Genomic DNA, 27,588 nt, shown 5'->3' with positions numbered 1-27,588 from the left:
AAGACTCCAGAGCCCAGAGAGAGAGAGAGAGGAAAGACTCCAGAGCCCAGAGAGAGAGAGAAAGGAAAGACTCCAGAGACCAGAGAGAGAGAGGAAAGACTCCAGAGCCCAGAGAGAGAGAGAGAGAGGAAAGACTCCAGAGCCCAGAGAGAGAGAGAGAGAGGAAAGACTCCAGAGCCCAGAGAGAAAGAGAGAGGAAAGACTCCAGAGTCCAGAGAGAGAGAGAGGGGAAAGACTCCAGAGCCCAGAGAGAGAGCAGGGTAGAGGGACAGGCCCTAAGATGGAGGTCTTCCTCCCAGGACGTGACAGGCTGTTGGCTGTAGGATGCTCAGGAAGGCCTTGGCAGGCCAACAAAGACAGCCCTTCAGCTGCAGGGTGTACTTTTTCAGGCCCCAGCATCCCCTTTGGCAGCGGCACAGAGAGTGCTGGCGTGCAGAGGCCCCAGAGACGGACGGACGGACGTGGAAGAAAAGGCCTTCTCGGCTCCCTGTTATTTACTCAGGCTGACGAGGACCTGGGTATTTCTTGTCTGGGTGAAGGAGGGGAAAAACAGGAGGGTCTCTCTATCTCTTAAGTCTCCTGGGGTTGAACAGTGCTTTCATCTGCCGTTGTTCACACACTTGTCATGACGGTCTTGTGTGTGTTACCTGAGCTGTTGACCTCAAGCACCATGGTGATATATGATGGCCACCCTCCGATATGAGATATGGTCAAATATTGTTATCTCAAAAGTACTAGCTTCGAGGAGTCAGTAACCACCTGTTTGTCGAAAGCCATATCAGTGGGCCTTTTGAATGGTACACCAACGTTCTTTCAGAACGAGACAACGCATTAGTGGGAATAAGAACAGTACAGAGAAAGCAGCGTAGATATGATTCAGAAGACATTGGAGAACACGTGTACGATTAACAATACTGTACTCACATGTCCAATGTCAACACAGCTGTCATGTCTACACACAGATCATTAATTCACTTGTGTTAATCAACAATGATGCACCATGAGAATGTTAATTCAATTAGGCGCTGGACAGTTCAACTCAAATGATGACCCACTTGTATAATCCTTGTGTACATTACTCATGACTCCCGCTCCCCCGCTGTTTGGTATGTCTGTTGACTAATGTATGCAGCTCAGTGTAATAAAGACATTATATACATTGTTAATGAACTAAACAAAGACCGGAGGAGGCAGCCTTAACAGCATCGCAATGTCTGCCGGCCGTGCCATCATCATTTAAGACAAGCAGGATTTCATGTAATATATATTTCCTGTATCTGGCTATGTGTTTGTTTGTTTTGGTGTTGTCTCCGAGCCAACATGTTTGACTGTAAGGCATTGGTTAGGGTCATTTCTCTCTGCTCTGCTGTCTACTCCTATCCTGGGAGAGAGTGTGTGTGTGTGTGTGTGTGTGTGTGTGTGTGTGTGTGTGTGTGTGTGTGTGTGTGTGTGTGTGTGTGTGTGTGTGTGTGTGTGTGTGTGTGTGTGTGTGTGGAGGAGGGCATTCCACTGACTCACCCATCCTCCCTCCAACCAGAACAAAACAACATGGATGAACTACATACAGAAAGAAGATAAGTCAGGCAAGGTTTGGTTTGCTGCTCCTTGGGTTTGACTCAGAGCTTGTGCAAAGTGGGCAGTGTGCCAGGGACAGGGGGGTGAAGGGGGGTCGGAGGTGGGAGGTAGGCAGGCCGTCCTCAATGTGCTGCTTTCAGCAGTTTGGAGGGGCAGGGGAATAACCTCCGACCCCATCTGTTTCCTGAAGATAGGCCCTGACGGGTGTAAGTACTCAATGAGGGCATGTTATCCTGACTAAGGGCAGATCTCTCTCCCCAGCAAAAACAACAGAATGGGAGGGAGGGAGGGAGGGAAGGAGGGAATGGGATGGGGGGGGGGGAGAAAGACTTATTCGTCAGCTAAAAGATAGCATGGTGAAGGGGAAGGTTGGATCCTGGAATGATCAAGGCATTATGCTTTTCCTTTGTCCATCCCATGAATCTGTGCAGTTTCCTCTTGTTTTTCCCGTTCCAAGTTTTGGCCTTTTGACTTTGGCTTTCTTTCCGAAGGGGTTGGAATTACGTTGTTTTATTTAAATAAGGAAGTTCACAGCACTTAGAATTCGGCAGAGGGAAGAAGTGGTCCATCACCTTTTGAACCTGCTGGAAACGGGTTTTCTGCATTTTCCATTTTATATCACACTGTGTTCTGTATTCCGCACCATTGGAATGTCAATGAATAACCGATTGTGATAAAGAGACAGTAAATTAACGAAAAAAAAGCGATGGCACATACTTCACTGCACCTGCTTGTCCTTGGGTGAAGTATTTATCCTCCCCATGCTCCGCCCATCTCTCTCTCGCTCTCTCTCTCTCTCTGACCTCACCCTAACCCTACACAGTGCCCCTAAAGCACCGGCTGCCTTATGGCTCCATTCAGCCAGTAATCACTCAGCTGAGCCAATATTCTATAATCTAATATCCATAGACAAATTGTCAGAACAGACTGCTTCTCCCTGACAAAGTCATTTGTTTGCGGTCGTGACGAGAGTGTTATTCATACGTATGTGTCGACAGTGTGTTTGAATTACTGTGCATTCATTTGTTTAAATTCTCCCTTAAAATGTTCTAAGATGTGGACTTTTGTTTTCTTCTCTCCCTTGACATAAGGTCATTTTAAAGTCTATTTCTTCTAAACTATTCAGGTCATTTTTAAAGAATAATAGAAATTGTCTAATTTACCTCATGTGGGGGTTACATCTTGAAGCTCCCCATTGCCTTGTGTTGGGGATTAAATGTCAGAGAGATTTTAAGTCACAGCGGGCTAAGCCATTACATGGCCACATACAAGGTTAATTGTGGTAAAATAATTTACATTTTTCTTTCCTTACCTGTAATTACACTTTGAATAGCAGGTTGAAGTGTAGGTTTTTAGATAATTCATAAGGCGAGGAATTGTTACCTCTGAGAGGCAAGCATAATGCAGTAGCAAGAGGAAAAATGTCCAAGTAACAAAGGAATGTAAATTCATACTTAGCTACCTTGCAATTACCATACTGACTAATGCCACAGCAGCCCACCTTTACTATTTAACAGAGCTGAGACAAATGACTTCCTAATGAAATCTGACAAAACACCTTCTCTCTTTCCCCATCTCCCTCTTGTTCCTCATTTTCACCTTCTTCTATCTCTTATGCTCTCTCTCTTATGCTCTCTGCCTCTCTGTGTCTCTGTGTCTCTGTGTCTCTGTGTCTCTGTCTCTCTCTCTCTCTCTCTCTCTCTCTCTCTCTCTCTCTCTCTCTCTCTCTCTCTCTCTCTCTCTCTCTCTCTCTCTCTCTCTGTACCTCTGTAACTCTGTACAGATGGTGTTGATCTCGAGGATGATCCTTCCTGTTCTTGGCCTGCATCATCTCCATCCAGTAAAGACCAGACTTCCCCCGGCCACGGTGAAGACTATGATTTTGGCGAGGATGAAGGGGGCCCCGGCCTGCCGTACCCGTGCCAGTTCTGCGACAAGTCCTTCAGCCGTCTGAGCTTCCTGAAGCGCCACGAGCAGAGCCACGGTGACAAGCTCCCCTTCAGCTGCACCTTCTGCAGCCGCCTGTTCAAGCACAAGCGCAGCCGCGACCGCCACGTCAAGCTGCACACCGGCGACAAAAAGTACCACTGTGGCGAGTGCGACTCGGCCTTCTCACGCAGCGACCACCTCAAGATCCATATGAAGACCCACGCCTCCAACAAGCCCCACAAGTGCCCTGTGTGCCGCCGGGGCTTTCTCTCCTCCAGCTCCCTCCATGGACACATGCAGGTCCACGAGCGGGGCAAAGACGGTGGTGGCGGGGGGCCAGGTAGCGGCCTCTCCAGAGAGGAGTGGAAGCTGAAGGAGACGAGGAAGTGCAGCCGCTGCGAGGAGGGTTTTGATGTCCCTGAGGAGTTGCAAAGGCACATCGCTGAGTGCCACCCAGAGTGCTCTCCATCGGAGGACGGGGGCCTGTGTGGCGCCTTGCAGTGCATCTATTGCCACGAGCCATTCAGCGACGAGGGTGTCCTGCTGACCCACATTGACCAGGCCCACAGCCGCGACCGCAAAGGTCACAACTGCGCCGTCTGCTCCGAGCACTTCCTCTCTGTGGAGGACCTGTACGCCCACATGGATGTCCACCAGCTCCCCGAATCCAGTAACCACAGCAACAGCCCATCCCTACTCACTGTGGGCTACACCTCTGTCTCCAGCACCACCCCAGACTCCAACCTCTCCGTCGACAGCTCCACCATGGTGGAGGTAGCCCCGCCCATACCCAAGACCCGGGGGAGGAGAAAGAGGGCCGCCCAGCACACCTCACACGACATTGGAGGCCGTTCATCCAAGCAGCCCAAGATCTCCTACAGCTGTATCTACTGCAACAAGCAGGTGTTCTCTAGCCTTGCCGTGCTTCAGATACACCTGCGGACCATGCACCTTGACAAACCTGAGCAGGCACACACCTGTCAGTTCTGCCTAGAGGTGCTTCCCTCCCTGTTCAACCTGAACGAGCACCTGAAGCAGGTGCACAATGCCGAGGACCATGCCACCCTGATGGGCAGCCTGCCTGACACCCTGCTTCAGTGTAATTTCTGCACTGAGGTTTTAAGTGACCTCAACTCTCTTCAAGAACACATCCGCTGCTCCCACGGCTTCCCCAGCCCCGTGGCCAAGGAGAGTAACGCCTTCTTCTGTCCCCAGTGCTTCATGGGATTCCTGACTGAGGCCACCCTGGAGGAGCACGTCCGTCAGACCCACTGTGACGGGGGCAGCCTGCGTTTCGACTCCCCGCTAGAGGTGACTCCCAAGGAGCCCATTGTGGAGGTGTACTCCTGCTCCTACTGCACCAACTCGCCCATCTTCAACAGCGTTCTGAAGCTGAACAAGCACATCAAAGAAAACCACAAGAACATTCCTCTGGCGCTGAACTACATCAACAATGGAAAGAAGTCTCTGCGGACCCTCAGCCCTTCCTCACCCATATCGATTGATCAATCTTTCCTTCATGGTTCCTCCTCTCGCAGCAATCGTGGCAATAGCGAGTTCATCTGCAACCAGTGTGGGGCCAAGTACACCAGCCTGGACCTGTTCCAGACCCACCTGAAGACTCACCTGGATGGGATGCAGCCCCAACTCAACTGCCCCCAGTGCAACAAGGACTTCCCCAACCAGGAGTCCCTGCTGAAGCATGTGACGGTCCACTTTACCATCACCTCCACTTACTACATCTGTGAGAGCTGCGACAAGCAGTTCACCTCGGTAGACGACCTGCAAAAACACCTGCTGGACATGCACACATTTGTGTTCTTCCGCTGCACCCTCTGCCAGGAAGTGTTTGACTCCAAGGTGTCCACCCAGCTCCACCTGGCTGTCAAGCACAGCAATGAGAAGAAGGTGTACCGCTGCACCTCCTGCAACTGGGACTTCAGACACGAGGCCGACCTGCAGCTGCATGTCAAGCACAGCCACCTGGAGAATCAGGGCCGGGCCCACCGCTGCATCTTCTGTGGGGAGTCCTTCGGCACGGAGGTGGAGCTGCAGTGCCACATCACCACACACAGCAAGAAGTACAACTGCCGCTTCTGCAGCAAGGCCTTCCACGCCATCGTACTTCTGGAAAAGCACCTGAGGGAAAAGCACTGTGTGTTCGAGGGCAAGGCCCAGAACTGTGGTGCGAATGGATCCACCACCGGAGGAGCGGACCACCACCCGGCGGCCAAGGACGACGCAGAGCTACAGGGTCTCCTGTCCAACAGCCATGGTGCAGGAGCGGCAGGATCAGGAGGCGTGTTGGAGTCCCCAAACAACCACGATGGGAGTGAGGAGGAAGTGGACACCGCTGACCCCTTGTTTGGGTGTGACATCTGCGGGGCGTCATACACCATGGACTCACTCCTCACCAACCACCAGCTCCGAGACCACAACATCCGCCCGGGCGAGAGCGCCATGGCGAAGAGGAAGTCGGACATGATCAAGGGCACCCACAAGTGTAACGTCTGCCAGCGCACCTTCTTTTCAGAGGCAGGTCTGAGGGAACACATGCAGACCCACCTGGGCCCCGTCAAGCACTACATGTGTCCCATCTGCGGAGAGCGTTTCCCCTCGCTGCTCACATTGACCGAGCACAAGGTCACCCACAGCAAGAGCCTAGACACGGGCAGTTGCCGCATCTGCAAGATGCCCCTGCAGAGCGAGGAGGACTTCATGGAGCACTGCCAGATGCACCCCGACCTGCGGAACTCCCTGACGGGCTTCCGCTGTGTGGTATGCATGCAGACCGTCACCTCCACCCTGGAGCTCAAGATCCACGGCACCTTCCACATGCAGAAGACAGGCACCATGTCCACCAACCACCCCATTGGCCGCACCACCAATCTCGCCTCCCACCACCACAACCAGCATCACCACCAACAACACCACCAGGCCAACCAGAAACTCTTCAAGTGTGCCTCGTGCCTGAAGGAGTTCCGCTCCAAATCTGACCTGGTGAAGCTGGACATCAACGGGCTGCCTTACGGGCTGTGTGCCGCATGTGTCAGTGCCGCCGGCTCAAAGAGCTCCAGCCCCACGGTGATGAATGGAGGCAGGCAGCAGCAGCAGGGAGGGGGAGGAGCCACGACCCCAGCCATGCCTGTAACAGCATGGACCGCTCAGACGGAGAGACTCAGCCCCAGAGAGGGGAAAGGCAAGCCGCCCCATTCATCGTCATCGCCCTCCTCCTCTATTTCCTCGACCGCCACCAAGACACGGTGCACCAGCTGCAACGTGAAGTTTGAGTCGGAGGCTGAGCTGCAGAACCACGTCCAGACGGTGCACAGGGAGCAGGGAGGGGACAGCAACAGCGGCCAGCTCAGGACCCCACAAGTCTCCCCCATGCCCAGGGCCAGCCCCTCACAGACTGAGGAGGTGAGAGAACTTAATACAATGGAGATGAACACAATGAGCCAGTTTCCCAGACAGAGATTAAGCCTAGTCCTAGACTATAAAGCTATTTCAATGGAGATTCTTAATTGACCACGCCTTTTAGTCCAGAACTAGGCTTAACATGTGTCTGGGAAACCCATATATTATATAACTAATGTGTTAGAAAATGGCCAAATTAGAAAAGTATCCACGTTTTTTGGTTGTTAATTAAACGCAGACATTAGTTACAGGATTTCTAGCCAAAGAAGTGCTCAGTAAGTCCTCCGAGTGCCCAGTAAGAATGTGACATTGATGTACTCTAAATCCATGTGTCCTTGTGTTGTCCTTTTCTCTTGGTTTCTTGCTTAGAAGAAGACCTACCAGTGCATCAAGTGTCAGATGGTCTTCTACAGCGAATGGGACATCCAGGTCCACGTGGCCAATCACATGCTAGGTAAGAGAGGTTACTCAGTTCTTATTTTCTCTCTATGTTTATGGTCACTTTTTTTTTTTTTAGGAACTGTCTCAAGTAGTCAAACAAAGGAATATCTGTTCAATATATTGTTTAACTATTCAACATATTTCCCCAAGATATTACATTTCTATTACATTTTGGTCAATTAGCAGACGCTCTTATCCAGAGCATATTACTACACATGGCTTTACATCTTTCACATTCTCCCTTCAGTGTAGTACTAAATACACCCTTTGTTGTAATACAAATAAGTACTGTTAGCATAACTATATAATATTCAATCCTCTATGTCAATACCTTGTGAACTGATGATGGTAGCCTCTGTGAAACACAAGCATGAACATGATGTGTGTGCCTGCCCTTGATTTTCAGACATTTTGGTCTGTCAGTGCTGAAATGCCTGATCCCGTATGAAATGTGTAAAAACAACCATGTAGCACAATCTGATGCATGTGCGCTAAGTTCATCAAACAAGATTCTAGATACACTTGAATCAAATGTTATTCAACACATGATTATTCTGAAAGCTTGATTCCAACACAAAGAGCACACTCTTCTGTTCTATAATTCTCAAACGCCTTTACTTTTGCCGTTCATTTGTATGCAGGTAGAATAATTAGCGGAGAACACACAATTCACTACCCAGGCTTCTTTCTTTCTTGCCTGAATTAAGTAGGCGTCTGAATTCCAGTCTCACCTTCCTTTACTCATTCATTTATTCATCTCGTTTGGCGGCTCTTTCATTACACTGCATTATCTGTTGTCTTCAGTGGGAGAGAGACTCATTGATCTGGAACCAACCCGCCTCTCTGTTTGGGATGCGCTCCTAGGCGCAGGTGAATTTAAACGCGGCGGGCAATTCTATCAGGACCGCTGGGCAATTCTATCAGGAACACACTGTTTGTGCATAAACAATCACAGGCATGTGATTTGTGATTTTGATTTTGTGCTGTGTGCTGTGTGTGTGTGTGTGTGTGCATGTGCGTGTGTTTGTGTGTGACTGAAAGTGTATAAATGTGTGGTTGGTTTGTATTCATCTGATCTGCTCTCTCTACACTACTGGGGGTGCCTAATGCAACACCATGCTAGCACTAGTCCTTTCTCTATCAGAGGCTGGCATGGTGCACGCTGTTTTGGTACAAAACAACCCCCCTACTGGTTACTTTATGTCGTTCAGCCACACATACTATTCCCCCATAATGTTAGAATCCAAACCGTTTCAGAAAAAGAGTGGATAGATGATTGGTTTATTGAAGGATGTCCTACTTTTCTGACTCTATTCGGAATAAATACAAATGTGCGATGGATCCAAATAAAATATTGATTTATGGAATGTATGAAAAAAAATAAACACCTCAAATAGATCAAATTGAAATAGATATGACAATAAATGCTTAGTAAATTGCCTTAACTTATGTTATTACACCAACAGTGTTCAGAGGTGACCTTGGTTGGTTGTATATGCTGAGGAATGTCTCTCTCTGCTCTCCCTATTCGACAATGGGAGGGTTAAACCCGGAGCAGGCTGTTATGACCACAAAGCCAATTTGGCCCCAAAAAAAACCCGAAAACCCCACCTTCCTCATTTAGAAAAAGCTCTAAATACCTTCGTTCTCTCTCCCTGAAAAAGGGACACTTTCTCCCTTTAATGGCCATCTGCACAGGACAGGGGAAACGGGGGTCTGGGGTCATCTCCGCTCAGCTGTCAGCGTTATTAGCCTAGGTAATGGAGCAGTCGCTGGATTCATAGGGGTGCTGTTTTCAACCCATGCCCCGCTCCACTTCTGCCCCCCTTCGCACTGGTGTCGCTTCACACTGATAACTCTATATATAGTGATGTGGCCTGACATACCACTATCGCTAAGTGTATGGAATAACAGGGCCTGAGAATTGTCTCACCGACCGAGACAGGACAATCTCAGCTGTCTATCTTTGTAATACAATAGTCTCCGAACGTAAGCCAAGTGCACTCTGTCTCCCCCTTCCTTCCTTCCCCTCTCTCCCCCATCCTAACCAAAAAGCTAGCTTTCCCTCTCTCCCCCATCCTGACCAAAGTGGTCAGACTGAACCATTGTCCCCCATGCGAATGCAGCATTCAGTCTGGTTTAACCAGGCTAGACCAGTCCTGGCCAAGCCCTGGAAACAGCCCCATGTGTCTTAAGATGGAGGCTGCAGCCTGCTAGGGCCCAGATGGATCAGTACACATTTGCTGTACAGCTGGTCGCTCTGTTTGGGGACCTGGTGTGATGCTCCTATGGAGAAAAAAATGATATCGCCACCATCCAAGGAGCAATTTAATAGCAGCGCAGAAGACAGCTGGCCACTCTTTAGTTTAGAGTTTTTTTTTGTTGGCATGGCGCACTTACAGAACTGAGGGTGTCCGATTCATCTCCAGAGACAAACACATTTATACTGCTTTCAGCTGTTGTGGTCATCAACCCACAAATCCCTCATTTGTATCTTTTTTTTGTGTGTAGGATGCTGATTAAGGCATTCCACATCTTCCACACAGACAAAACAACGACGTGTGTCAGTCATCATCTGTTTAAGTTGAATGAGACAAAACGCTCTAACTGACATTCATTTTCCACTTATATTGTTTGTTTTGAACTGTTTGCCTTTGAAGGTCTTTCATATGTCAGTTAAGCCTGTTGGGTTTTAACCAGCAGGCCATCACCTCTCCACAGAGATTCACTTTAACCTCCCTGTGAACTCTGACATTTGGAAAATCATGGGGGGGGACTTTTGACCCATTTATCCTACTCTTCCAAATACCACTGTGTGGATTTGAGTGACCACTGACACGTTTGTAAAGCATGGGCACTGAGCATGGTGCTTAAAAGGTGAAAAAGGGTCCCCATTTTCACAGTTTTGATCCTTTCTTTTTACACTGGTCCAGCCCAAGTGGCTACTCCAGCCAAGGTGGCAAGGCTCAGAAGGACAATCATAAACCGACAAACCCTGGGCAGCACATTCCAGAAAGTGGTTTTGGGGTCACCTCTACCGGTTTTTGGGCTGGTGACAGGACAACGCTGAGCCTGCAGCCAAGTCAGGGAGGAGCCTTCTCCCTCTCACAGAGCTGATGGCCTGGTCAGCCTGGGCAGAGGGGGGTGGGGGACGGTGAGAGGGGGGGGGGAGGGAAAGGCACATTTGCTGTACAGCTGGCCGCTCTGTGTGAAGCAGGCACAGTGGGCCGTTACAGAGCTGGAGAGAGGAGGGTGAGGAGCATGAGGTCTCTAGCCCTCCTACAGTTTCTACCTCTCTCTGTTATCTCTCCGTCCCTGACTCTCCCTGACTCCGTTTTTCAAACTAACCACCAATCTGGCAACCTGTACTGTGTTTGGCTTTTAGTGATGATAGGGTAAGCAGGGAAGTATAGGTGTATTTTAGAGTTAAAAAGCGTGTTTCTTTTTTCGTACCATCCACCAATCTGGCAACCCGTACTGTGTTTGGCTTTTAGTGATGATGGAGTAAGCAGGGGAGTATAGCAGTATTTGAGGCTAAAATTATTGTTTTGTTGCATTCTAAAGGGCTGCAAATTACCCCTGACACATATCCTCCTTGTTTTGGGTCCCTGGAGCAGCTTGGGCAATGGTGTGTTGATTATGCCATCTCTGTCACTGTCTCTTCTTCACTGGTGGCGACACACTCACTCACTCTCTACTCCATTAAAGGACATTTCTTTTCATGGTGCGTAAAGAAATGTGATGGTTTTAGGGTTGTCCCCCCCCCCCCCCCCCCCCCCCCAAATGTCTGCCCTGAAATCCTCTTTTGATTTGCTTGTTATTACCACGAGACAGCATAACAATAAGATATAGCCTACCTGTGCTCTTCAGTGAATGAAAGTCATTCATAAGGCGCATACACATTTAGTCTGTTAACAAACATAGTGGAACGAGCTTCTCATTTCACTCCTTGGGGGCTGGATCAGACTCCTAAACCAAATAGTAAACACAACACACCACGGCAACAGGAACTGGATCAATGTTATGAAATAAATAAGAGAACAGACCAGCCCAGACCAGCCACTGGAAACAAAAGGAAGCCATGCGTACTGTATACAGAGTAGACAGAGTGTGATTTCCTAGCCTGCTTTTTTATTAATTGGTGATTAATAATAACGCCTCTCCGTTCGTTAGCACAGTCACCTCCTGTGCAGCCGAGTGTGCTGCTGCTAATATGCAATTAAGCGCACCTTCCTTCCTGTTACATTCTACCTCTCTGCCTAGCTAATGTGGTGTCCACGAGTAGCATAGTGAAACAGGCTGCAAAGAAATTTACTGCCTACAGTATCTTTAGTTTCAACACCTTCAACTGCACAGTTTTTGTCACATGGATTCTAGCTACTTCCTTGTAAAAAAAAAAAAAAGTTACAAATGACTCCTTTAACTGAGAGACTGTCTGCATTAAAAACTTTTGCGGCATTGCGGTAAAGGTACAATTCGTGGAAAGGTATGTTTGTTGTAAAGCAGGGGTTCTTGGCATCACCGTTGGGATGATCTGTTCCTAGGCCAGACAAGCTCAGTCTGATGTGGTCTTTATCAATAGATTTTCTTGACATTTCCCCACACCTCACAGACTAGGCCAACATGTGAGAAAATATGTGATGCTCCCACAGTTCATACGGTTTGTTTGCACAAGCTTTGAGCAAACAATGTCTGGACTGGTAGGCAGATGATTGGTAGGCAGGTGTCAGGTCACCATGGTGATTTTGTTTTGGCAAATCCTTTTGAGGAGATGTGGTTGCAGTACTCTATCTCATTGTCATCACCTACACTCAGCATACAATTTTCTCAACATTTGCTTTTTGATATTTTGAAATCGTACCTCAGAATAGCATTATCTTATAATTAAAAACCTAATGAAGAATTTGGCTGTTGTAGCTCTAGCCCAGCTACCACGTAACATGGTTGCTCTGCCGACCTGGAATGAGCTCGAGGTAGAAAGCTCTTTCTTCCTGTTCTCCAATCCTGGCTTCTCTATGTTTTATTAATATACAGGAGGGATGTCTCCTTTAGAGTGTTAATGCCAACCCTTGTTCTGAAGTGCCCTATAAATACTGGATGATCAGAATTAACCTCTCCAGTCCTGTCCCTTCCTGGAGGTTCCGAGATGTCACCGAGGCCGTCGGAGCATGCGCAGCACGGCCTGCCCCGGTCCGAGAGGGTTGCTAAGCAGTCAGACGGGGAGGGGGCTTATGGGAGCAGTGCAAACAGACAGCTCTGCCTTCGTAAAGGTCAACGGTGCAACCCACACCTCTCAAATCCCAGACCGTCGTCACATAGTGTGACCCAGACTCTAAGCGTGCCTGGAGAGAGATGCCTCCCTCCGGCCTGCATGGGGAGAATTACAGGGCTAACATTGTGTTGTGGTAGACTGACTTTGGCTTTAGAGGTTGTCACCACCAATGGTAGAGTCACTGATCTATCTATATCTGGATTATCTATGAAGTCCTTCCCTATTGGTGTCAGCTGGGAGAATATGCAGTAGTACATCCAGTTGAGATGTAAGATAACAATTTTGCTGGAAAGCATTACAGAGAAAACATCCCGGTGGTAAAGCCGCATCACAAGCAAGTTATGTGGCTATGAACCAACAACAAACAGCCAAAGATATACCCAATGAATCCACAAAGTTTTTGAACAACTGTTTATGGCGCACAATTGGTGTTTCCAAAGTGCTGTGTAACGATTGACTGTTCTCATCAACGCTTGGTGTGTGAACGACAGACATGGGAGGAGAGGGGAGGGGGGTAGAGCGTGAGCCCCTCAAAAGGCCCCCCAGCGTCAAAGCCTTAATAATCATGTGAGCGGTACTGGACTTCATTACCCTCCTGTTCGACAGGCGGAGTGCCAGCCTGGATCGCTGGCTGGCTGTGGCAAGGTCAACGTCGGAGGAAAAACCAGTTACTGTGTTACTCCGGAGCGGGAGCAGAACGGGAGTGGAGGAGAGGGGCTGCCATCTGTCAGCTCGGGCCTGCCATACCCGCAGAGCAAATGGACACGGGCGGCCAGAGGAGAGGCCACAGACACATCGAGCTAAACCCACCGAGCATAACACTGAGGCCTGGACGGACAGAGAGCCAGCCAAACGCAGAGCACGGAGATGGACCTTGATGCTGCAGATAAACACAGGGACAGTGCAGGGACAGTTGTGTGTACATAGAGCTAGCTAGCGCCGTATAGTTGGCACTGGGTTCTGTGTGTTTATGTCTGTTTGTTTTTTAGTGTGAGTGCACTATTGGGCTCTGGCTGTTATGAGTCCAGATGGCAAAGTATTGAACACAAACATGATCTGTTGCAGTGTGTTGTTAGATTATAGTCATTCTTGACATTTTAGGTCTATTTGATAAAGACCTCCCTTTTCATGTTGTGGTCACTTGTCAGAGGAGAGAGGGTGTCATATTACATTTGCATTGTTGCCATTCAGAAGAGCTCTTGACATCTCTATACTGCCCCTACACTACTGTAGTAGTAACATATACCTTTGCCATGCTGTACTTCCTGACTTGTACAACAACAGCCACATATGAATAGCAGTTTTACAAGCGTCATCCCTTCGTTCTCAGGCATTGGAGGTTGTGTTGTTTCTCCTTGCCTCACCCTGTACAGTACACTGGGTCTGTGGACGAAACAAACTGGGCGTCTAATCTAGGGAGCGACCCTCTCAGTGAAGACCTTTATGATGCCCTCTGGCCAACGTGGAGCGGAGTGAAGGAACCCTGTGGAATGTTCCAAAGCGCTCTCTAATAGGTTTCAGGTGCTGCGGGCCACAGGCCCCCCCCCAACCCCCCTCCTGTGTCCCGTGTGATAGCAGACCTGCCTGCAGCCATGCAGTGAAAGCATCACCATTTCTCCTGTCAAGGAGACAGGTCAGGCACATGAAAACGGACACCCATCATTTCTCCTGTCAAGGAGACAGGTCAGGCACATGAAAACGGACACCCATCATTTAGAGAGGAAATTGTCCCGTAGATTTTTACCCCCAGTTTCAGAGTCATTTTGACCTTCATTTAATTTGGTACCGTGTGGTATTCCTGTTGTTTGCCTGGGTGAAATGTTTCTTTAGCTTGTTTACTATACTCAGAATTATGCTACAGGCTACAAACAATTGCCATGTTCCCTTTAGATCAATGAAAAGGTAAGTGTACAATTTCTTACAGTGGACTCTCCTTACCGGATCTCTTCACGTTGTAGATGAGGAGAAAACAGATCTGCACTTTATCTCTCCAACTCTTCCCCTCCTCAGCTCCTCCTCTCAGAAAGTTCCTCCTTGTTTCCCCTGTTCCGTTCTGTGACTGCAGCCCCCTCAGGCTCTATCGTCAACACACTCCGGAACACTGGGAGAGGAGATGGTCCTGGGCGATTCCTTTCTCATTAATGGAACTCACACAGGAACTCCCAGGATGAAAGCTGCATGACATATTACGCATTCATGTTGATATATCATTGCTAGGTACAGATACTCGACTCTGCTGAGGAGGAATTGTGTCGGCGTGGCGCAGATTTAGTCTGTATCATGGTTTTAATTTAGAGGATCCGTTTCAGTTTTGTTATGTGGAGGATAACGTGTGTACTGCATTCATCATCTGCACGGAATTGTTGAATACTCGTTTCTAATTGGCTTGAAGGGCATTCTAGAGCATGCATTGTTTCCCTTTAATGCACACTATAGCAGCACAGTATATAATTCAATGGCAATAGTTCATTCTTACATGTTCTATGTTTGAGCTGCTTTTGAAAGCAAAAGTCGAATTGAAAACATTATTTGCGTTGTATAATAGCAAGCTAGGACTGGTGGTTTGGTTAACGAAACTAGCAAGTCTGTTTGGTTACCAAGGCAACTACTTTAGCTATCTAGTAAACTGTCTTCCTACTTCAGTGGATGTTGAACACATTTCTACCTGCAAATGAGCACATTTCTAGCGGCAAATGTGTGAAGTTATAGCCGTGGTATAAACGGGATAATGCAACTCTGTTAAAGGTCAGTTCCACGCCACGTGGAACACACCTTCCACGTCATTCCTTCTTTTCCATAGAACGCATAGCCCCTCATTGATTATCCATTATTTACACGTTGAATTCTGTTACGACACTATCTCCGCCACAATAGATGTGCTCATCTTGTAATGCAAGACAGCAAGAGCATACAGTATAGTTATTTTTGCCTTATCAACAGTTAAGTAAAGGCAAATCCTGTGCAAGATTCAGTGCCCTTTTGGTTCATGAGCTTAGATTTATGCTTTTGTTAAATATTTTGTTAAAGTCTATAATATCGTTGATCAGGAATTGTTTTTGTTGCCGTTGATTTTTTTTTTTTATTGACACATTTATCTTTATATTCATTTATATGATTATAAAAACAAAACATAGTCGACTCGGACATAGACATGTGTTATTGACATGTTAAAGAAATATATACAAATCCACCTTGAGCAAGGCCGGGCATTAGTTAGTTAGACATTAGTGGTAGAATGTTCGGAGATGTTCTTCTCTGTTAATTCCTTTTGTCTTTCCATTTGTCCCATCGGGCGCCTGGAGACGCCAACCTTAAGCCACTCTAGCGCTGATTAATCTTTAACATTGATAATTACTAATTAAGTTAGTAAGAGCCTTTTAATGTAGTCCTCCTTCAAATGGGGAGCCGAGAGGACAACAGATCATTAGCTTCAATAATGAACGTGAATGAGACAGATAATAGCCTATGATAGGTGAACAGTGACAGTTATATTAAATGGGGTGGATGGAGGGTACATGGAGAAAGACTGTGAGGATGTGGTAGCTTCATGGATTGGGAAACTCTGGAAGATGGTACTGTGGTTGATTGGTGCCAAAAAAAGTAGAGAGTCCAGAATAGAGTAAATAAACAACATTGAAAAGAAAGGATTGTGAGATAAAATGTGTTATTCTAGTTGGTAGACAAATTGTGGGCTGTTGTTGGTTGGGGCTGCTGTTGTAATATATTCCGTGTGTCTATTGTTCATATACAGTGATTAAATATTGATCATAGGTGTCAAGTGTTTTGATAGATGTTACAGTTACAGGGACTATGTTTTTGGAAGAAATCTCATCACTTTAGTCATTATCATGGTGCCTGTGCTGTGAGAGATAGTGCCCATTAAAAGAGTAATTTCATCTCTGTTTTTTTTTTTTTTTACCTTAACAACGACAATGATGCTAACCTGGCACTTCCCACAAGCCGGCCCACTTTGGGGAAGGTGCTTATGCCATAATGATTATTATCATTAAGAAGATATTAATGTGCTTAGTGCTTGTGACCCAGCTGCTCATCATGGCCTGAGCTCCCCATCGGTGGAGGGGAGAGGGGTCGCTGCCAATATGAACCCTGCACTGGGGCCACAGGGGCCACCGCCCACCTGTCTAGGGGCTCTCAGGGTCACCTAAGGTGCCCAGTTTGGTTGTTAGTCGAAACCTACTGTATGGCTACATTTGGTGCAAGTTATGGATTTGTGTTAGTGTGTTTATAGTACGTTTATACTGTATGTGGGTGTGATTAATAAAAACATCAACCAAATAATAGGTTGAAACATTTCTAAGGTCATAATGAATCCAAGTGGTTATTATAATAACTAAGCCAGTTCTTAAACATCTCCCTCTTTTACAATATTGGCATACATATTCATTCTAACTCTGTTATTCTGATATGAGGGGAAATGTATGTTTTCCCTTCAGAGATTTATTCCACATAATTATACAGTGCATTTCCATGTTACTATTATCACCCACTTTCCAACAGTGGAGCAGTAATACTGCATTTTTGTGGAAATGATTTGTTTAATTTCTGACAAAAGATGAAATATGACAAAAACAGGCCGTGTGACATTACCATGTAAGAGCTTTCTCTTTTACTAATTTCCACAATGACAGTGAATTACCGAAGTGTGCGAACGTCATACTGTAGTTGCAGTAACCGAGGAGTAGGAGAAACATGCTCTATGTCTATGGCAACTGTGAGTGGGTCATGATTTACATATCGCTGTAGATGGGGAGGTTGGAGGACTCCTACTCCGTTAGAGTAGCTCAGTGCAGTGTGTTGTGGTCGTCACGGAGACCGTGTGTGTGGAGCTAGCTGTAGGCTGTCTGGCTCGCTCTCCTCCTTTCCCAGTTTCAAATTGCTGCTTCATTAGGACTTGGAAGAGAATCCCGTGGTTAGATTTAATCAAACGAATCGCTATGGCAGACTCACACAATCAATCACAATCCTTATCCAATATGTTACATTCTGTAACTACCATGTTGGCTTGGAGAAAAGTCAATTACAACACTCTCCCCTTTCTCTTTCTGTTACTTTTCTGTGGTGTTATGATTGTTTGGCTGTTATTACGTTATGCGTACATGTGGAGTTTGCATCTAGTTTATGCCGTTTTTCACGTCATAGTTATTGTATGACACACACACGCACACACACTTAACTTCTTGTAGGTTATGATATGCCCTATCTATAAGAAACAAGTGAACTGTTGATGTACATTTAGCGCTTGTGTTTGTATTTGTATTTAGTATGGATCCCCATTAGCTGTAGCCAAGGCATTCTTCCTGAGGTCCGGCCAAATTAAGGCAATTTTAAAAACATTACAATACATTCACAACAGATTTCACAACACAGTAAGTGTGTGCCCTCTGGCCCCTACTCTACTACCACATATCTACAACACAAAATCCATGTGTGCGCTTGTGCCACTCAATAGTGCTTCTCTGTCTCAGAGTAGTGGTGAATTCTAGGACCCCTCCAAATTTCTCTCTCCTTTTAAATGATCTGCTTTCTTAGTTTGGCTCCCTGGATGTTATATTCACCCTATAGCATCCCTTTAGCGCATGCACGCATGCACACACACACACACACACACACACACACACACACACACACACACAAGCCGTCGTTGTAAATAATAATTTGTTCTTAATTGACCTGCCTGGTCAAATAAAGGCTAAAAACACACACTCTCTCACAGACACACACACACACAAACACACACACACGCACGCACGCACGCATACACACACACACACACACACACACACACACACGCCGTCATTGTAAATAATAATTTGTTCTTAATTGACCTGCCTGGTCAAATAAAGGCTAAAAACACACACTCTATCACAGACACACACACACAAACACACACACTTGGTTGGGTAGGGCCACAACTGCTGTTCTTCCTTTCTCTCACGGTGCGGTGTGGTGCAGAGCATTGCGGTCCCAAAGTGGCTCCTCGGGCTCGGCTGCCAGTTGTTTGCCAGCGTCTCCGGGTGGAATTCATTCAAATTAAAGCGTCAGAATGAGGCCCGGGTCCCAGAATGCCGTGTCCCTCGCCTTCATCAGCATTCCGCCGATGAGAGTAATTAAAGCCGAAATTAATTCTGCTGTAAGCAGAGGAGCCACAGAATAACTGATATTAGAGGCTGGATGATGAATGCTTGGCATCAAGGGAGGTCTCAGGGGATAGAAGGGGGAAATTCACAGATCTCTCTGTCTCTTCCTCTCTCTCTCTTTCTTTCTTTCTTTCTTTCTTTCTTTCTCCCTTCTCTCTCTGTCTTGTTCTCTTCCCTTTTCTCTCTCTTTCTATGTTTCCATCTTTCTCTGTGTTTGCCCTGTCTACTTTTCTCTCCACTCTTTTCATCTCTTTCACTGTGTTCCCTCTCTTTTTGTATTCCTTCCTCATTCTTCCCCTCTCCTTTTATCCCCGGGATCACAGTTTTGTCATGACAGGGCTATGCTAAAGATTGCTATGCACATACAAGCCAGAATGTGGAATTGAGATCCCATAGAGATCTCTTCATTAGGCTGCCTCGACCAGCCCCGATGAAAAATAGATGTTATGGAGAGTCATTTCCTGGTCTCTTGGCATTGTGACATGACATTGTACCCTCTTAGCATTTGTCACCTTGAATGTTAGTGTTGAGTGATGCTGCAAATGCTGGCAGATTATAACAGGTGACATTAAGAGCGGTAATGGAGAATGTGCACTGGTAAAGCTGTAGCCATAATGTTATCAGTAGAGCCAAAATTCAGATTTTGCATCCATTCTCTTTTTTATGGCTTTTTATTTATTTACACAACATCTACAATCCAGGTTATGATTATTACATTTTTTCTGGTTGGTCTATTTAAGTATTGAATAGCACGGTTTATACCGTAGAAAAATCCACCCTCTTCTTGAAGATCTTATTTTCTAGGCACAGTTTGATATTGAAGCCAGACGCTTTCGAGATGATGTGATATTTTAGCCAGTATGATTCAATGATCCCCCATCTCCCCTGACACTTTATTTACGAATAGCATGTCTTTAGCAAGAGCAGTCACAAGACTGAAAGACAAAAAACCACACTCATGGAATAAAAAAGACACCGATTGGACAAGGCTCAGCGTTGTGAATGTTTTTAGAACTCTCTTAGAATCAAATGAAACTGAACAAAAGGTTAGCCCTTGTGGGGTTTATGATAATGTAATATACAATGCTGCCATGGAATTTGCCAATGCATGTCTTTGCACTGTCTGACTCAGAGGGACGAGTGAATGTAATGAAGCTGACCTCTGCCCTCTCTCGTAGTCTGCCCCTATGGGTATAGCACTTTAAAAAGAAGATAAACAACAGATACTGTATCAGTCTTGGTTTTATGTCGTGCTCCCCTGTCTTCTTTGTAACAGCATATTGGTATATTTTGGTGTGGCTTGTAGTGCTACTGTACTTTATATGCTACTGGTTTGTTCAAGAATATGACGAAATATTTCATGGAAATCAGAAAAGAACCTCGACTTGAGAATTGCTGACCGCTCATTAAGAATTAAAAGGCCTGGTGTGGCTTGGCAGCAGGCATTGGAGGCCCAGAGTTAAAGATTAGAATCCATAAGGGGGCCAAAGGCAGAGGAGATGTGACTGGGGCCCCTAGAGATTGGCTAAACCAACACACATAGATGGGTGGCGGGGGCTGGGATGGGGGTAGTTGGAATGAAGCATCACTGGCAATGCCCGATCCTGATTCGTCTTAAAGGGGCGATGGTCCTTTTATTTATCTCGTTCATGGCTTCATTTTATCGTGCTGTTTATCTTGTTAAACTGACTCTAGTTGGTGAAAAAAGATCTGGCTACAGTACTGTTTGTGTCATTTGTTATATGGGAAGTTTTATGGGGGTGTGCTGGTTTGTGTGTGTTTGTAAAACTCTCACTCTACACTCTTAGGGGGAAAAAAGGTGCTATCTAGAACCCTAAAAGGGTTCTTCGGCTTTCCCCATAGGCAAACCTTTTGAAGAACCCTTTTTGGTTCCAAGTAAAAACCCTGGAACCAAAAGGGTTCTACCTGGATCCTAAAATGGCACAGCTGAAGAACCCTTTTTTCTAAGTGTTTCTCTTTCTCTCACTCACACACACACTCACTCTCTTTCTCTCACTCACACACACACTCACTCTCTTTCTCTCACTCACACACACACTCACTCTCTTTCTCTCACTCACACACACACTCACTCTCTTTCTCTCACTCACACACACACTCACTCTCTTTCTCTCACTCACACACACACTCACTCTCTTTCTCTCACTCACACACACACACTCACTCTCTTTCTCTCACTCACACACACACTCACTCTCTTTCTCTCACTCACACACACACTCACTCTCTTTCTCTCACTCACACACACACTCACTCTCTTTCTCTCACTCACACACACACTCACTCTCTTTCTCTCACTCACACACACACTCACTCTCTTTCTCTCACTCACACACACACACTCACTCTCTTTCTCCATCTCACTATTTGAAATGATGCAACAAAAAAAAAAGTAATCACACAGGCATTTATCTGAATTATTTAGTGATCGTGTCTTTTTATAGATCTGGGTTTTACTTATGCACCTTACTAAAAGCTTTCTCCCTAATGGTTGTTTTTAGAATGTAGGCCTACAAATATGGCCTAAAAATTTGGCCCAAAAATATGTTTACTACTGTACAGGGAATTGTTATTTATCACTTCAAATGTTGTAGCGTTATTAACTTGCTATTTGATATAGATTCTGTGTCAGTAGCAGTTGTGTCTTTGTTTGTTTACCTACTCTGTTCTATAGGCCGATAAAAAAAATGCTCAAGATGAAACCTTGGTATAACCATGACCTTAAACGCAATGACACGCTGTCCCATAACATTGTCCTGTCCAATAGTCCAGAACTCCCCCAAGAAACCTTACAGCAACTCATGGAGGAACAGAAAGAGAGAGCGACAGGGAAATAAATCGATTTGTTTCCTCCCTCCCTGTCTCTGCCCTGGCTGAATTACTGAAACAAGATGCTGCACTTAGAAGAAGTCTTTGGAGAGAGTGAAGAGGGAGAGAGAGAGAGAGGAAAAACACTTTTAGGGACATGGGTGCCATTTAGACTAGGGCCGTCTCCTCACTAAAAGCAGTGAATGATCGTCTTCCGGAGGGCCCGGCCCTCAGAGGGCCTCGGTGGTTTGGTTTAGCCTGCTGGTGTGGTTAAGTAAATACAGAACAAACAAACTCAGGTTTGAGGTCAAGTCAAGATTAAAAACGGCATCCATCCCACACCTTAAAGTATTGTATTCGAACACATTGTACTGCAAAGAGTGAGTTAAACGTCATGGGTATTCCAGTCTATTGGCCAATATGTCCACAATGGCTGTTGTTGCAGCCGGCAGTTGATCGCAGTCTTTTGGGTTGATAGTCTTTTCAACTGTTTTCTCATTCAAAACAGCATAGATTGTGCAGGCTATAATGACAGTTGTCAGTTTGGAACCTAATATTTCCTTATAAAAAAAGTATATTTCTGAGTGAACTATGGCGCGTGTAACTTTAATGTAGTCTTCTTTATTGTAAATACAGGTCAAGGGTCAGTTAGCTTCTCATAAAATTGAGTGATATGAGTAATATGGCTGCTGGATGTGGTTCTACAGCTGTATCAGACTAGTGTCAAACTGTTGTGTTGTTTAACGTCCACGGCAACGCCAGCGTTTTATTGTCTGATTCTGGGCGGATGAGAAAATGAATCGGGCTCGTTTGGTAGACACAACATGGCGCTTAAGGGACCCAATTCCTGTAAGTGCCATTAGGTGGAAATTGCCGTTCACATATTCCAGTGGTTTGATTAATTACTCTGTCTCTCGTGCTTCCGTAAAGGCGCAATGAAATATGGTGAGCAAATTGCATTGTGTTCCTGTATCCTGTTATGTAAAAGCAGTTTAATTATTGACACATGTTTTGCCACCTGGCAGAGGGAGAGGGGATGGTTGGACATGAATAGGAATCGTACAATAGATATTATGGGATGGGTACTCTGGATAGTCTAGAGACTTTGAGGCCTAGTGTTTTGATTATCTGTGTCATATTTTGTGTCACTGTCTGTCTGTGTCGTTCTTTCGGTTCTTGTTCTGAATATACAAGGTAAAGAGTGTGATTGAAACGATGGTCAGGTTTGGGGCCTCTGGAATTCCAATTGAATTTGAACTGAATTTGAATTGGCCACACCCCACAGGAAGCAGAATTGGAATTGGATTGGAATTAAAGTAAGTAAGTATAATTTTATTCAATGAAATTCAATGAAATTGTATTTGATACACCAATCTACAAATGTTTAATTTGGTGACCAATACTATGTACATTACATACATAGTTGAAATGTTTTACATATACCAAGTGTACAAAACATTAAGAACATAAATATTAAAGAAAATACATGTCCCAGAATCCATCAAAGACTCCAGAATGGAAGGGAACAACCTAATCTCATGACCAAAAAATATATCAAAATAGTTTTTGACATATTTGAGTTGTCATCAAGCTGATATTTGAAATGGTATCGGTATTCTTTGAGGTAATAAGTAACAGATGATTTTGGTAATAGATGTATCAATGTTTTAGCAACTACGGTGGTTCAATGCGGCAATAAATCAGCACAATCACATTTTTGGTTGTCTTGCAGCTAGAATTGTTGTTATGTATACTGTGCTAATGCAAACTAAGTGCATGGAGGCCGCCATCTTTATGCACCTACGCTATTGATTTACTTCCTTTAATTCAAATTCAGTCAAACTTCTGCTTCCTGCGGGCTGTGTCCAACTCAAATTTGAATTTCAATCCATGGGTTGAATTAAATGAAATTCAGAAATTCCAAATTGACCCCAACCCTGATGGATATGTCACTCCAGTGAGTGAAGTATTTTGAAGAGGGGATTGTAGTTTGAATCCAATTTGTTGACACACAGCAGGGAAGATTTTTTGACTGTTGTAGTCTGATAAATATGTAGTTAAGGATATATTTTGTGAAGGCTTTACTCGCTCCTGGTTTGTTTAAAATATCATTTGAAGCTTTGTGTGATATCTTAAGGTAGCTCTTTTTGATCAGAGAGCCCGGCTTAGGCGTTCAGCTGCTCTTTTTGACTGTGGAGGAGATTGTGTACAGAGCCAAGCCGAAAATCCTTGCTTTTCTGTCAACTGTCACTTTCTAAAACCCACACATCAATGTTTATTTTTTCACTCTCTCATTTTAGTATTTCTTTCCTTCTAACGTTGTGTGTTATGAGAATAGCACCCCCTTCTGCTAGGGAAACTAAATAGCATGAATCAGTCACAACACTACACTCTATGTATTCAGTATTCTGCACTCTACAATCTCTATTCTACAGTGTATGCAGAGACAGCTATACTTCCAGAATACCCTCTTATGGCCATACTGAGTTTCACTCCCCTTCTCACGTGTCCCTGAGCTCTATATGAACAGCAGGTGATGTTCGGTCCCTCGTCGCTCCCTCCTGTTCTGTTTGCCCAAAATGATCCCATCCGATCTGGCCCCTGTTCCCCTAACTGATCTAGTTGACTGGGCTGGTTAAGTTAGGTAGGCAGTCCCTCCCCTCCATCCCTCAGCCCCTCCATCCTATCCTCCCTCCCAATATGCACTTGGACCAGGGCTCAGGCTGCACCTTTTGTGTTCCACAGGGATAAGGGGGCCAGATGGAGGAATTTGATTAACCAGCAGTGGAGGACCAAATGTTCAATTGGATACAGAACCAGTTGGAGGGAGGGCTAGATGGATGGAGGGGTAGAGGGAGGTGGCTATAGAGAGGGAGAATTGTAAAATGGCTGGTGGTAGTGCTGAGCGCCGGCCAACACTTTCCAAAGGGGAGCCGAAACCGGCACTGAGGTGTAGTAATGCAGAAGCCCTTTTCCAAGTACCAGCTGGGCCTTTTAGGAGCCTCTATCCCCACAGCAGACACTCAGCAGCCTCCGAGCAGCTTGACTTTACCATATGTGGAACTTTTTTTATGCTCCACCTGGTTTCCCCGGGGGACCTGTGCCGCTGGGACGCCGGAGGCAGGTGAATTGTTCTTAATGCAAGGCACTGAATCACTGGGCCAACAACACGAGGGAGAAGGGGGGGGGAAGCCCCTAGGGAGAGGAAATGGATCTGCAGAAAGAAAGACTGGCGCAGACCGGCGTGACCTTGGAACCGGGCGCCCGCCATCCCACTCGCCCGCCTGCAGAACAGAAACAGGGCGGCGTGATGTGTCATTGTGCCTTCCACTCTAGATCTGCACACTGCTGCCACTTTAGTAATATCTACAGTTGACACATTTTTTTTTATATAACAGTGGGTATAATTTTTCTAAGTGCTTTTTAAAATGGAACTTAATCCATTTGTAAACTAGCTGTGCCTGTCTTTCTCCTGTTCCATTTAGTTAGCTCCCCCTCCTCTGCTCTGCCACTGGTCGATGCAGAGCCATTTCTCTTTCTCTCTCTTTTTGTCTTTTCTCCCTCTCCCCACCACATATTTCATCCTGGTTAGCATTTTAGCATGACCACTGTTAGTTCAGTGTTATTTGTAGTGAATTGAAATAAATAGAATCACCTCAGTACTAGTACCGCAATTTGTTGAAACATTGGAATGTTCCAGTGGAGGCTCCTCGGAGGACCATCCTCCTCAGTGAATTTCTTTTTTTATTTTTTATTGTGTGAAACATCTTTCTTAAAGAAAACTATACTAAACATGTTGTCCACCCAATCAAAGGATCAGAGAATTAATATTGTACTGAAAGCATATGGAACAGCCAGCTAGCACTGCAGTGCATTAAAGGTGGTGAGTTGACTCAAAGAGAGAAAGACAATAGTTGAACAGTTTTGAACAAATTCATTTCTTTAAAAAAGAAGGAGAAGCAAGAGAGAGAGAGAGAGAGAGAGAGAGAGAGAGAGATAGCTATATATATATATATATATATATATATATATATATATTACTTTCATTTGCTTAGCTAGCTAATGCAGCTAGCTAGTTTTGCCTACTCAAACACCTGGCTCAAACAGAGAGGGATGCTATGTTACCTAGCTGGCCTTGGCTAGCCAACACTGGAACTCTTCCAAGTCAAGTTAAGCTTTTGTTTTTATTAATTTATTGCCACCGGGTCCACCAGTGTAACTGCCAAACTGCTTGTTAACTGTAAACTGTACTGCATGATCGTAGCGAGTTTACTAATGCGTTAGTTCTAGGAGCTATGTTGACGTTGACTTGACGTTAGCTAATATGGTGACAACGAAGTAGGCTCTGTGTAGAGGTTAGCGGTTATGATACGAAGGTTTGGCTTGGAAAGGTTTTTTCGCCAGGTCACAGACAGCTGATGTGTTGTACAGTGAAGTCAACAATGAAGGGAAAAGGTGAGAGGAGGAGAGTGCATAGATGTGAGAAGGAATTATACAACGATCTGGCTTGTTAACTGTGTTTGTGATTCGCCAATTCTGTTGAAAATCATTTCAGAAGTAAACGAAAGGGGATAAACATACCCGAATTTGTCCAATAGCAACACTCGTTTGCAACTGTTGGACTAATTTATTATTATTTTTATTTAACTAGGCAAGTCAGTTAAGAACAAATTCTTATTTTCAATGACGGCCTAGGAACAGTGGGTTAACTGCCTGTTCAGGGGAAGAACGACAGATTTGTACCTTGTCAGCTCGGGGGTTTGAACTTGCAACCTTCCGGTTACTAGTCCAACGCTCTAACCACTAGGCTACCCTGCCGCCCTCAGCTAGATGCAGGCAAGGCAGTATTGAATGTGTCAATGTCTGTCACAATGATAACTCAAGTGTCTCTCGACCTGTGCACCTACATTGTAAACGTTCATTCATAGGCTATGTTGTAGCAACCTCATGTTGGGTATAGGGGAAATTCAAGTATAATGTAGTAAGTAGCCTGTACCTATCGATGTTAAATTAAGCAGGGTGAATGGAATATGAATTACAGTCAAACCAATAAGCTGTAAGAGAAATAAGGCCATGCTCATAAAAAAATAAAAAATCGTCCTCCCTTAAACGGCACCTCCCACCACTGGAATGTTCTGTATGGTAATAGTTATGCATTTGGAGATGTACAGTACCAATGTCAGGGAAAAAACTAGCTCTAGCCTGCGCCAGGGGTTTTATGGACTCTGGTCTGAGATTAGGGAGGATCTCTGTGAAGGTAGGTTAGGCGAGGCCGGTTTGACGTTTTAGGCAGGACAGCGGGATACAGGACAGCCAGTCGGCCACTCTCCTGCCTGCACCTGTCTCACCGCGGCGAGGGGCTGACAGAGGGCCAGAGGTTAGGGAGGTCAGGGTTCACCACTGGGGGCTGTCAAGGTCAGGAGGTCTATCACTCTCTAAAGGGGTTCTGAACCCATCACTCAGGCCCTACTATACACTGTACACTATACACTAGCAGGCCCCAGTGTGCTGTGCTTGACTTTTTCCTCCCCTTCTTTATTAATCCTTCCAAATGGCTTGGACGGACTAAAATGACAGACAGACAGCAGCGAGAGAAACTGTAGCTAGCTAACTGTGGGGTGTGTGTGTGTGGAGGCTCTAAGCTGTCAGCTGGAGATTTCACTTTGAAAACCTGCCTGTTTCTTTTCCCCTTTCTCCTCGCTGTCCTTTCCACCAATCAGGGCAGCCGCCAGAGTCCAGGCACCCAGAGAAGCCGCCCTCTGACCCCGCTAGCAGTTGTTAGTTTGTTTTGTTTGGGGGTTTTAGTGAAGGGACAGGGGAGGGGAGGGCTGCCTTTTGACAGGTCAGACAGCAGGAACTTGAAGGAGGTCTTTAACAGAGAGAGAGAGAGACAGCCAAGCATAGAGGGAGAGAGAGACATCCAGGGAGAGAGAGGAAGAGTCCGTGAGTTGGTTTCAGCAGCGCCAG

At 45.8% G+C, this 27,588-nt stretch overlaps 1 protein-coding gene across 8 annotated transcripts in view; it reads left to right on the top strand.

Moving 5' to 3' along the window:
* LOC139376132 (zinc finger protein 521-like) overlaps positions 1 to 27,588 on the top strand; it is a 143,076-nt gene that overhangs the window by 69,354 nt on the left and 46,134 nt on the right. For 6 of the 8 annotated variants that reach the window (XM_071118358.1, XM_071118359.1, XM_071118357.1 and 3 more), the window contains 2 exons: positions 3,359 to 6,924; positions 7,291 to 7,375. In XM_071118358.1, the coding sequence (XP_070974459.1) occupies positions 3,715 to 6,924; positions 7,291 to 7,375 (3,295 nt within the window). In that variant the 5' untranslated portion in view covers positions 3,359 to 3,714. The remainder of the gene's footprint in view (positions 1 to 3,358; positions 6,925 to 7,290; positions 7,376 to 27,588) is intronic. The other 2 variants (XM_071118353.1, XM_071118352.1) reach the window with 1 other exon arrangement.

The sequence above is a fragment of the Oncorhynchus clarkii genome, chromosome 20 (genome assembly GCF_045791955.1).
Source record: "Oncorhynchus clarkii lewisi isolate Uvic-CL-2024 chromosome 20, UVic_Ocla_1.0, whole genome shotgun sequence".
NCBI lineage: Eukaryota > Metazoa > Chordata > Actinopteri > Salmoniformes > Salmonidae > Oncorhynchus > Oncorhynchus clarkii.
Note: the sequence above shows the minus strand (reverse complement) of the source record. Positions and strands in the feature narration are given on the sequence as shown.